Source organism: Drosophila sulfurigaster, chromosome 2L (genome assembly GCF_023558435.1).
Source record: "Drosophila sulfurigaster albostrigata strain 15112-1811.04 chromosome 2L, ASM2355843v2, whole genome shotgun sequence".
Taxonomy (NCBI): domain Eukaryota; kingdom Metazoa; phylum Arthropoda; class Insecta; order Diptera; family Drosophilidae; genus Drosophila; species Drosophila sulfurigaster.
This window is the reverse complement of record NC_084881.1, coordinates 26759087-26771194: the sequence shown is the minus strand read 5'-3', so window position 1 is coordinate 26771194 and position 12108 is coordinate 26759087. Positions and strand designations below refer to the sequence as shown.

Below are 12108 nucleotides of genomic sequence, written 5' to 3'. Positions count from 1 at the left end.
AAATACATAGGCAAAGCTGAGTTTGGAACACTTAGTTTTGAATTTAATTTATCAATGAAAGAATTTATTTATTGAGATACTTTGACCGTTAAGCAAAGACTTTCAATATGTTGAATATCTTAAAGATTCATAGCGTAATTTTAAAGCTGAAATTGGTACATACTATACTAAACTATAGTATATAAATTTGGTATATTTGAAGAATAATATTTTATTAGAAATAGATAACGGGTGTCTTACAGTTGAGCACACTTTTACTACTTTTAACTATACCAAACAATGACTGATTTGACGATATTTGCTGATAATGTAATAATACTCAATTTGGCATTTTGTTAAATGTACAGATTCCTTAGTCTTCATAATTTTCAATTCTATTCCAATATAAATAGCAAATTTTGCGTAGGCAAATAGTAAAACATTGTAGGTATAATACAATTCTCAATGAAATGAAATAAAGGTAAAGCTAAAAGGAGACTAAAGTAAATTTGTAATATAGAAGTAATTTAATTGACACGTTAAATTCAACAATTTAACAGACTTGCAAACAAAATTCGAAACATATTCAAATGACATTTTTCAGCTGAATACTTTAAGTCTGTAAAGTTTTTCAGACGCTTCTTGGTAGCTCAGTTATGTGTATGAGAGCGAAAAGCGTCGAGTCCAATTACTGTCAAAATGTGTAGAGTCAAATTACAGTGCAGAAATCAGAACCTTTTTGCCCTTTTTGCTGGCCATTTGAAGCCACAGACAGCGGTAGAAGGGAAGAGGGGGAGGAGGAAAGGAGCGTGGATATCCTTGCGCGAGTTGCACGTATGAATGCTGACTTTATATTTTACACACACATAACACACATACACAGAGAGAGAGACAGCTGGCAAGTCAACAGTTGAGCGCGCACTTTCCGCTGGCGATTCATAAACCAAATCATTGCCAAAACAGCAAGCTCACACAGACGGAGACCGAGACGGACAACACACACACACACACACACACACACACACACACACACACACACACACACACACACACACACACACACACACACACACACACACACACATACCAACACACACAAAGGACACTCGCTGCTTTTGTCCGGCTGCACTTGGCCGTGCTGTGCAATTTCCGGAACGTTGTGTACGGGTATTTGTTACGGGTCTAGTGAGCAAGCAGTAAATGCAATTTATACACACTCTTTGCAGCTCGCATTACAAGGCCAGAGAAGGGAAGGGAAGGATAAGGGAGGGGAACTGTAGGGAAGGGAAGGAAAGGGAAGGATGGGAAGGATATGGAAGGGTACGAAAGGATAGGGAAGGAAAGGGAATGGAAAGGGAAGTATAGGGAACTAAAGGAAAGGATAGGGAAGGCAAGGGAAAAGAAGGAACGGAAAGGCAAGGGAAAGGAATGGATGGGAAGCAGGGAAAGGCAGGGGAGAGGAAAGAAAACAAAGGGAAGAAAAGGGAATGAAGGGAACGGAGGGAACTGCGGACTGACCAAGCATATAACCATAACTATAACCATATTGCAGTCACGATATCTCTGTGTATAGCCAAAACACTAATATATGTCTTCTCTCTCTCTCTCTCTCTCTCTCTCTCTCTCTCTCTCTTTCTATTTGTCTCTCTGTCTGTTGTCTTTTTGCAGGTTCCTGAACCGCGACCCGGCTCCTGTCACAATGATTCACGAACACTTCCGGATCCCACATTAAATTTCATCAAAACACATTCACTAATGGACGAGAATGTTCCGGCATTTTTCGGTCAGCCGATTCTCGTGCGGACGAGCACAATGTAAGTACTTACTTCACTACTCCCCCACCACCTACTTCCCTCTCTACTCTGTGCTCCTTGGGTGAGACTTGTTTTGTTGCTTTGCTGCACGGTCACGTCGCAAAGTAGCCCAAAACTGTTGCCCCGAATAATGTTGCGGCAATGTAAATATTATTGCACAAAGCCAAAGCCACAGTCTGTAGTCTATCTGCAGTCTATAGTCGGGGCCAAGTGTGGGCGTGGCAAAAAGGGGGAGGCGCAAATTTTGTGAGTGTGCGCTACAAAAAGTTGTGACTGCAACTGCGGCTCAAGTTGCACAGTATTTTGCCGAGTGAGTACGTGACGAACCAATCCAACTAATTTCATTTAAATAACAAATTCGTTGCCATGCGGTAGCTGGCGGGTTTTGCAGAATACCCAGTACAAAATAGAGTTATTACCCTAATATTTTAGGGTATCAAAAGAAGTAAGAACAACAAAATTAAGGCAGTGAATATCAGGATTTTGATAGCTACTTAAATCAAATACAAATCATATGAATTATAAAAATTTAAAGAGAAGATACGTAGTTAAATCAACATGAACTTATGACGTTTTTGGAAATTAAAAAAAGAAGTAAGAACAACAATTATGAATATTAATAACAGTATTTTGATAGCAATATTAAATGAATAACAACTATTTTGAATCATTTGAAAATTTAAAGAGAAGCAAGAGGAACAAACAACAGAAAGCATACGAATTAATAGGAAATTTAAAAAGAAGTGACAGAAGTGACATGACCAAGATTGTGTATACAATTATTTAAATAATAATAATAGTGATAGGTGGAAGGAACATTTTATTACAATAGTAGTAGAATAGTATATAATTTTAACAAGTGAATGTGTTTTATATTACAGAAGGAAACATAGACTAATTCTGACTTTACTAATCAAGGAATTAAAAAAATATTGCGAAGAACATAATACAATATTTTGTAGAGGAAAAAGTATTTACAAAGAACTCTTCAATCTTATTTTTAACCAATAGCAAGAAAGCATAACTATTGCCTAAGTTAAAGTTAAAGTTTTTAAAGTATTTTATGGTAGAAAATTTCAAGTATAGGAAACTAACCACATTTCGTCTGGATTTAAAGTTTTCCTCTTATTATTGATGTTATTAAGTGATAAATTGCTGCGCATATTATATTTTGTGAAATTTCGTGTGGCTGCAAAAGTAATGCAATCAAAGGCTGTTTAGTCTTTGTGCTTTTTGTGTGGTTCACCGCATTTGGCATTAACAAATCAATTAGCAATCAATATGCAAAGTGAAAAAGCATTTGCATTAATTTTTCAACAACAATTCTCTTTGTGCAATGCCAGACTTTGGGTCCATGTCCGTGTCCGTCTGTCTGTCTGTCCGTCTGTCTGCGAGTCTATCAAATTGCCTTGGCCAGACAATCGAGTCTGAGGCTGAAGAGCTTAAACCTGCTGATAGCCATCAGAAATTGCCCAGCTGCTGCTCAGTCGAGGCTTTTTCTGCATGCTCATAAATTATTTTCAAGGCAGACATGTGGAAATTTAAAAATTCAATTTGGCAACTTTTCCATGTAATTGAGCCACAATTACGGGGAGTTGAGGGCGATGACTTGAGAGGGCATCTTTAAAGAGTAAATCATACTACGGTAGAGGAGGGGAGAGGGGAGAAGGGCAGCCACCTGCTACAGTTGCTGCAGTCAAGCGATAGTTTGAACCAAACGAACCGAGCCAGCCAGAAGGAATCGCATGGATGCGCCAAGCGAGTGAGAGAGAGACGCAACCCGTAACGAAAATATGTATGCACAACTGAATAAATTAGAATGAAATATGGAACACGTAGGGAGAGCATCCTTCCCCCCTACTCCCTCTCTCCACATGAGCACACACACATTCAGCCACAACAAAATGCAAGTACGGACGAGAGTAACATTAGCGAAGTGGTTGCGGGTAGAAAAACAGAGAGAGAGAGGGAAGTTTCACAGCTTCGGGGTTTTCATTGTGTATATGACCACTTATTCATGCTGCAGCTGACTCATTGCGTACTTTTTTTTTTTGTGTGGCTTTTTGGCAAGCGGGAAACGCACATCACGCATCCGAATTTAATCATGCCAAACACAATTGAAGAGCACCAAAAATTGTGCACAAAAGTTACGACAGACAGACTTGACTTTTTTGTTGAAATTTATATGTCAACCCACTTGCTGCATTTGGCAAGCCAGAATCGTAAGTCGGTCATGCACTGCAGCAGCAACAACAACAAGAACTAAATTATGACTACAGTAACTACCAGACTGCGCACTGTTAACTGTTAACTGTGACAGTAGCAGTTACTGCAACGAGCACAAGTTGTAGTTACAACTGCAAAACAGTTGTTCCAAGCATTTGCGCAACAGACGAATTTGTGGGGCTTTTAAAGAGGGAATATGAGAAGGGAATGTAAAAGTATTTAGTGCGATTCTTAACAACTATTCTTCACTTTTATAAAATAAAATCTTTCTAATTCAATAGATACTAAATTAAAAATTAATTTGTAGTACACCTGACGAATTTATGTGGATATATGAAGGAATTTATAAACGGAGTGTGAAAGTATTTAGTGTGATTCTTAACCACTGTTCTTCATTTTTATAAAGTAAGGTATTCCTCATTCAATAGATACTAAATTAAAATTTAATTTGACGAATTTTTGTAGCTTTAATAGGCAATATAAAAAAGGAATGTTGAAGTACAATTCTTATCAACTGATTATTAATAGCTATGCACAAAGCATCGCTTTTATAGACTGTAAAGTATTTTTTATACAGGTATTAAATTTAGCTTTAATTTGTAGTATAACAAACCAATTTGCTAGACTCTAATGGTAGATATAGGAAGACAAAATTAAAGTATATAGGACAAATCTTAACAAAGTTATATTAACAGCTTTCTAAGAATTCTACGAATGAACGAACAAAATTTGTAGTTCAGCAGCTGAATTTGTGTGACTTTAAAGGAATTTTGCTGTCAGCAAAGGACAATGCAACACTTAACAGCTGGTTAACATTTTAGTATATTATTATTAACAGTCAACTGTTATCAGTCAACTCTTTTAAAATATACTACAATATTTTTAGCTAAATTTGGCAGAAAAGAATATTTAAATTTATTTGTATTTCAATTGATGAGTATGATTACTAAAAAGGATTCTTTAGACATTGCTTCCTCAGTTCTTTTAAAATTTTCCAAGTATAAACTTTAAGTTCTCAGAGGTGTCAATAAACTATTGAGCTTAAAATCATTTGTAATTATGTTTGATTAGTGGCTTTATTTCATTCAATATAACAAATACCTCTCTTATTAACAATCTCACACTGAATTTTCGCTATTGTAGCTAATCTTTTGTTAAGTAAGCTTTTAAACATTGTTGCTCTGTCAGTTTTAAGGCTTTGTTCATAATTGAAATGTAGTTTGACGAGCCGAAAGCCTTTAAGCTCGTCATTGAACAATTGCAAATTCATTTATCAAATATTATATTGCAATTTAAATAATGTGCATAAATTAATCAAGGTTAAAGTCCGCCCCCCAAAAGCACAGAAAAAGACCGCAAAGCGACCAACATTGTTGGCAACTGATTCGAGGTTGAGAAGCTGTCGTTGCCATAGTTGTTGTAGTTGTTGCTGTTTCAGTTTGTATTTCCAATTGGACTTCGATTTGGAGTCGAATTTCAGTTGTGAGTTTGGGGTTTGGTCGCCTGTTTCTGGCATTATTGAACGCAAATGCCAAAATCAAATCAAAAATGCACAAAATTTATGGCATTTTGCTGAAGCATAAATTTATTATAATTTTATTTGAGCAAAAGCTTGGCAGTAACAGAAGGAAGAAGAAGAATCAGCAGCCACTTCCGGCAGCCATTTTGTATGAATGTGTGTGTTTGAGGGAATAAATAAATCACAGAAACGAGCTGCGAAGAGGGAGAGAGGGACAGCAGAAGTAGCTGCTGGTAGTCGCTCACACTCTCTCACACACACACACACACCGCAGGATACTCATTTGCATATGGCAGACCAAGCGAGATGGCGAGACTTAAGCTGGGTTGGCCTAGAATTGCCACCGCTAACAAAGTTTTCTAAGGGAAACTTGAAAGTTTCAGCATCTCGACAAAAGTTAAATGCTTCAAGTTGCAAGTCGCCGGGGTCACAAGAAGCTCCTACTTCCAGACTCCAGTCTCCAGACTCGACTCCGGGTTTCGGCTCTGTAACAAATTGTTTCCTGGTCGACCCGGAAGTATCCATACTCAGCAGATTTCTGCCAGCTGGTTGACCAAGGTGCCAGCCACAATTGTGTTGTTCGCTGCGCTTATCTTATCGGTCAACTTTTTCTACCTCTCTCTGCCACTTTTACTGTCATGGCCTTTATCATGCATGTCCTTGCCCTCCAGCTGCAGCCACAGCTTTAGCTTCGGCTTCAGTTCCAACTTCCACTTCAGCTTCAGCTCTTCAGCTCTTTCTCTCTGACTGCCTTACTAATTTCATTCCACAGCGAATAGAGTTGACTTCCACTTCTGACCCATGTCCCTAGACTATTTTATTGTTGCTGTTGTTGTTGTCGCTGGCCAAACTCATCGGAGCGACACACAAAACTTGGCAAAAATTGTGCAAGTTTCAATTGCCAGCTGCTAGAAAGCTGAACCCAAGAACCAAAGAACCGAGAACTGCGAACTGCCAACTGACAACTGGCCAACTTCACTCTCCCTCAGAAAGTGTCCCTTTCTGTATGCTTATTTTTATTTCCCTTTTCTTTAGTTTTGTTTATTTTTTGTATCTTTCATGTGTCTCGACTCCATCCAATTCCATTTTGTGTGCTGGCCTTTAGCATTTTGTAATTTTCGGCCAGCAAACTTTTTGGCAGCACTCTTCTCTCTGTCTCCGAGAATTAATTTATAAGCCGCCTCAACTTTGCTTTCAGAGCTCTCTCTCTCTCTGTCTCTCTTTCTCATTGTATTAAATATTTTATTTATCATCGTCATTGCCAGACATAATTGCTGCATTTCTCTGTCTCTGTCGCATCAACATCAGCGATTCACATAAGACATAAGCAATTAGAAAAGTGTCTGTCTTTTTGTTGCCAGCTTAGCTTCTTCTTCTTTTTTTCTTTTTTCTTTACTCAATTGCATTGTTTTAAATGCTACTGAAGCTCACATGAACTCGGTTATTATTTACCACAAACATAATTGCCAATCAAATTAAACTTTTACAATATTCAAAAAAATAAGCTGCTCAAGCTAAATTTTCACATTTCATAAATCTTGACACATATTTCTTAAGCTTATCGCTTGGAAATTTTATTTGCCAAATTTTATTTGTTCATTCAGGCGCATTGCATTATTTTAAGTCATAAAGACGAAGGATTTTTAAATATGATTTTGTGGGTAACTTTTGTTGGGTTAATATTCATTATACCCGATACACATGGAGTAAAAGGGTATTATTCGTCTGTCCGTAAATAAATTTTTGGTACATACAAAACTAATTACTACAGAAAATTTGGTTATGATTGCGTAAAAATTTTAGAAGTTATTAAAGTTTGTTGCTTTGTCTCTTAATTTAGTATTTTTTGTACCTTATGCATAGTATGTCTATTGTTGCTTCCATGTTTTTATTGTAGTATAACATCGATATATAAAGTATAGTCATTGACATACTTCAGTAATTTTTGGGGATTATTTTGTCTGTTAATCCGGTATTTTTTTTGTACCCTTTGGTATATTTTGAATGTATTAGTAAGTTAATATACCAAATACATACATCCTCGACATATTTCAATATTCTTCGGTATTACAATTTGATTTTTTTTAGTATATGTTTTTATTGAAAATGGGTTGCGGATAACAGTATTTTTTCGGTATTCAGTATTTTCTGACATTCAGTATATTTTCGGTATTTTGATTTAGTATATTTTTATAATTTTAATGAAAATGGATATTGGGTATCCGAATTTTTTCGGTATTCAGAATTTTGCGGTATTTAAAGTTGTTATATTTGTAGAATAAGGTATTATTAAAAATGGATACCGGGTATCTCACAGTCGAGTACTCTAAACTCGACTATACCTTTCTTTCCTGCTAAATTTGATTTTGGGAATAACTTTTGCACGTTTAATGCTTATTTTTAAATTGTGTTTAAAACGTTTTTAAATACATTAAAATTTGCATTTATTTGTGTGAAATTGTTTAGGCTGCTACCGATTATAAATTTAATAATCTAAAACTAAATGGGAGAAGTAATCAAATATGTTTGTGATGTGAGCTCATTGTTAGCTGAAACAAATGCAACTTTCGTGCTGCGCTCAATCCCTTATCTGCTTTTATTTTACATTTCACATATTGTTCATATAGTTATTGTACATATATTTTGTTGTTGTTGTTGCTGTTGATGTTGTTGCTGTCGAGGGCAACCGCAAAGAGTCATCACAAAGCGGAGGCCATTTAAACTGAGTCTCCGACCCGGGAGGGACAAAAGCAAAAAAGCGATGCGATTCTTTTGCCATTTAGAAAATTGAGCAACATAACTAAAACTCAAAAAACGAGATTTGTTAATTAACAATAAAACAACGAGCAAGAGAACGAGGGAGTTCCAGCTGCTGTTGCTGTTGGAGTTGCTGCTGTTGCGTCCATTGCGGGCATTTGCATTTAAATCGAGGCAGCAACTTACACACACAGAGAGTCAGAGACGGACACAAAACAGTTGCACAAAAACCAACATGGAAGCAACAATAGACAGGGCAGCCAAGCGCACAGCCACAAATGTTGCCTGCAACAAGGACAACAGCAACAGCAACAGCAACGAGGCAAACGTCCAACATTTTTGTGGTGAAATCAGAGAGAAATTTCCGTTTTTATTTCACATGTTTTTGCTGTTGTTTCTGTTGCTGCTGCTGTTCGTTCAAATATGTTTTTTACATATAAATGCAATTGTTGTTGCAGCTCTCTATCTCTCTCTATCTCTGGTTGTTGCTGCTGTCGCAGTTGTTGCTACCGCTGTTGTGGTTTGCTGCCATTCGCCTCGCTTTGCTGCCATTCTCGGTATCTGTCCATTATTAATGGTGTCTAACCAAAAAACCAGCCGCCCATCGAGAATGTCCTGTTATGTCGTTCAGCTGGCAGCAGCATTGACATGTTGTTTGTGGTTCCACTTCCATATCCACATCCACATCCAATTCCCTTTTCCATTCCACTTCGAGTTGCAGCTGGCGATGAGTTCTTTTGATAGCTAATCCGCAGCTTCAGCTCTTATAAGCCAATCTCTTCGCTCAAGATGATTTATTTTACTAATCACTCCGCTGAGTCTTCTTTTTCTTTCACTGACTTTAACTCTTAAACATTTTTAACCTGTTTTATTTCTTTTTGCAGCTATCGCTTCACACAAATCGCTGTCGATGCCCAGATCAAAACGCCCGGCGGCAAGACATATGATGTGATTTTCGTTGGCACAGGTGAGTTGCATTCCATGCTATCAAACTCAGACAGACAGACAGCTTTATGGGCCCAAAGCGCTGCACGAGGCAATCTGCTCTGACAGCGCAGAGCGCTCGATATCAATTGTTGTGGATGCGTTCGTTATCCGTCAGGCATCATAAACCTGGCATACCCTGTGAAATCAGCAGTGTATGCTCAAAAGAGTTTAAGTTGCGGTTAACTGACGTATACATAATATTTTTAGTATTGAAAAGACAATGGTAGATTTTAAAAAGTCAATGCCAGCACTTTCAATTCAATTTCAATTTACGTATACTTCATATTCGTATATTCATTTATACTTGAATAATTAATGTCAAGTTTTATTAGTTTGCAGAAAGAGTTGAAATTGAGTTAACTTGGAGTATACTTTATATACTAAACATACATGATATTTGTATGTTAAATTCATTTCATCATAATAATGAAAGCTAAAAGAGTTTAACAGCTTAATTGTTTTCTTTTATACTTAATATTTGTTTAGAAGATATGCTGAATAATTAAATGTTACATTCTATTCATTTCCAAAAAGAGTTTAAATTGGATTTACTTGGAGCACACTTTATATTTATAGACTAAAGTTTACTTGATAAGTCCATGAAACTTTCAATTCATTTCCATTTCATCAGTTTAAACTCTATTTACCCTGCGTATACTGAATAATTGTTTACTCACTTTTACTTGATAATTAAATGAGTTGAAAGAGTTTAAATTAAAATTACATGGCGTATACTTAATGATTATTGAAGAAAGTATACTTGATAAGTCATTGTAAATTTATATTAATATCAATTTCAACATTGTAGTGAAAGTTTGAACTTGCCCAATGCTTAATTTCTATGTATACTCATGCGAATATGATAATTGAATGTAGATTCTACTATACTTAATACTGTTCTAAAGTATACATGATAATTCAGTGTTACTTTCTATTCATTTTCGTTCCATCATTCTTTGATAAGCTAAAAAAGTTAAGCTCCATTTACTATGCGTATACTTAATATTCGTATACTTGATTGTACTGAAAGTTAATAGAGTTTAATCAGCACTCACTCTGCGTATACTTGATAATTGAATTGTGCATTTCACATTTACAGATCATGGCAAAATCATCAAGTCAGTGAATGCAGAGTCAGCAGACTCGGCGGAAAAAGTGACCTCAGTGGTCATCGAGGAGATCGATGTGCTGCCCAAGAGCGAACCGATTCGCAATTTGGAAATTGTGCGCACCATGCAATACGGTAAGTGGAAGAGGGAGTTAACAAAGCCAGTTGCAGTTGCTGTTGCTGTTGCTATTGGTGAATGCAACTCAATTAAAAAGAAAAACGTGTAACGAGCTGGCATTGTAAAATGAATTCGCAATTTTGCAGATCAACCGAAAGATGGCAGCTACGACGATGGCAAATTAATCATTGTGACAGATAGTCAAGTGATAGCCATACAACTGCATCGATGTCACAACGACAAAATCACCAGCTGCAGGTAAGTAACGTAACTAAGAGGGAAGAGTGAAGGGAGTGAAGAGAGTGAAGAGGCACAGATTGCAGCAGACAATGCCATTTTTATTTCATGTAACAATTTGCGTGACTTTTATGCGTCGACTGAAGAGCTTTCCGTCTGCCTCCCGCTCTCTTTCACTCTCTCGCTCCTCACTTGATGTGCATTTATGGCGTTTTACATTTCACAATTTGCAATATGTTTACACCTCCTCACACGCTCTCCCCCCTCTCCATTCGACAGTGAATGCGTCGCATTGCAGGATCCGTATTGTGCCTGGGATAAAATTGCTGGCAAGTGTCGCTCGCATGGCGCGCCACGTTGGCTCGAGGAGAACTATTTCTATCAGAATGTGGCAACGGGTCAGCATGCCGCATGCCCCTCAGGTGAGTTAAATGGCCAATTCAACTGCCAGCCATCGAAATTAAAGCACTAACTCATGACGTTCTCTCTCTCTCTCTCCGCTCAGGTAAAATCAACTCGAAGGATGCTAATGTGGGGGAACAAAAAGGTTTCCGCAATGACATGGACTTGCTCGATTCGAGGCGTCAGAGCAAGGATCAGGAAATCATTGACAACATCGATAAGAACTTTGAAGGTAAGTTCGAAACAATTTCGTTTGCATGTCTCTCTCTCTCTCTTTATCTTTTGCATGAGCTTCAATTTGTATCCTTGTTGTAAATACTCGTATTTTTATCATACTCACCAAGTCTGTTGTCATTTTGCAAATCACATTTTCATTTAACTCGCTGCAGACAGCAACACAACACCAGGTGCTACCTCGAGTGTCCTCTCTTTCTATCTCTCTGTCTCTGTCCTTTGCATATTGCCACTTTATGCTTTGCAATTTCAATCAACATTTACCCTGCACTTTAGTCCGTCAGCTCTGTTATCATCTTGAATGCAGCAGCTACACAGTAAACATATTTACATTTTATCCTAGCTTACTTTTTTATTGCACTCACTCTCCTTACTTCGACCATAACTATATTTATCATGAACTCTGTTTTTATTTGCTGATTGCATTTTAAATGTGGCTTTGAATTATGCAGTTTCAATTCACATATTTGTGTCATTGCATTCGCTTTCATAATCATTTATTCTTTAAACTATATATTTTCAATCTATTCAATTATAACACATTCTGCACATTTCTAAATAGCTTTTTCACTCACTTCTCCACACTTTAATAACTTTCTGTACATATTAAACTATATATTTATTATATAAACAAAGAAAACATTGTTGTTGTTCCTCGTATTAATTCGTTGATGTTGTTTCTCTTCTTCTTGTTTCATTTCATTTAAAAAAAAACCAATACAAAAAC

General features: G+C 36.9%; 1 protein-coding gene across 1 annotated transcript in view; it reads left to right on the top strand.

Moving 5' to 3' along the window:
- LOC133850452 (semaphorin-1A) overlaps positions 1–12108 on the top strand; it is a 178049-nt gene that overhangs the window by 157032 nt on the left and 8909 nt on the right. Inside the window, 6 exon segments of the mRNA XM_062286557.1 lie at positions 1648–1793; positions 9180–9262; positions 10382–10525; positions 10655–10766; positions 11025–11167; positions 11251–11379. Coding sequence (XP_062142541.1) covers positions 1648–1793; positions 9180–9262; positions 10382–10525; positions 10655–10766; positions 11025–11167; positions 11251–11379 — 757 coding nt within the window.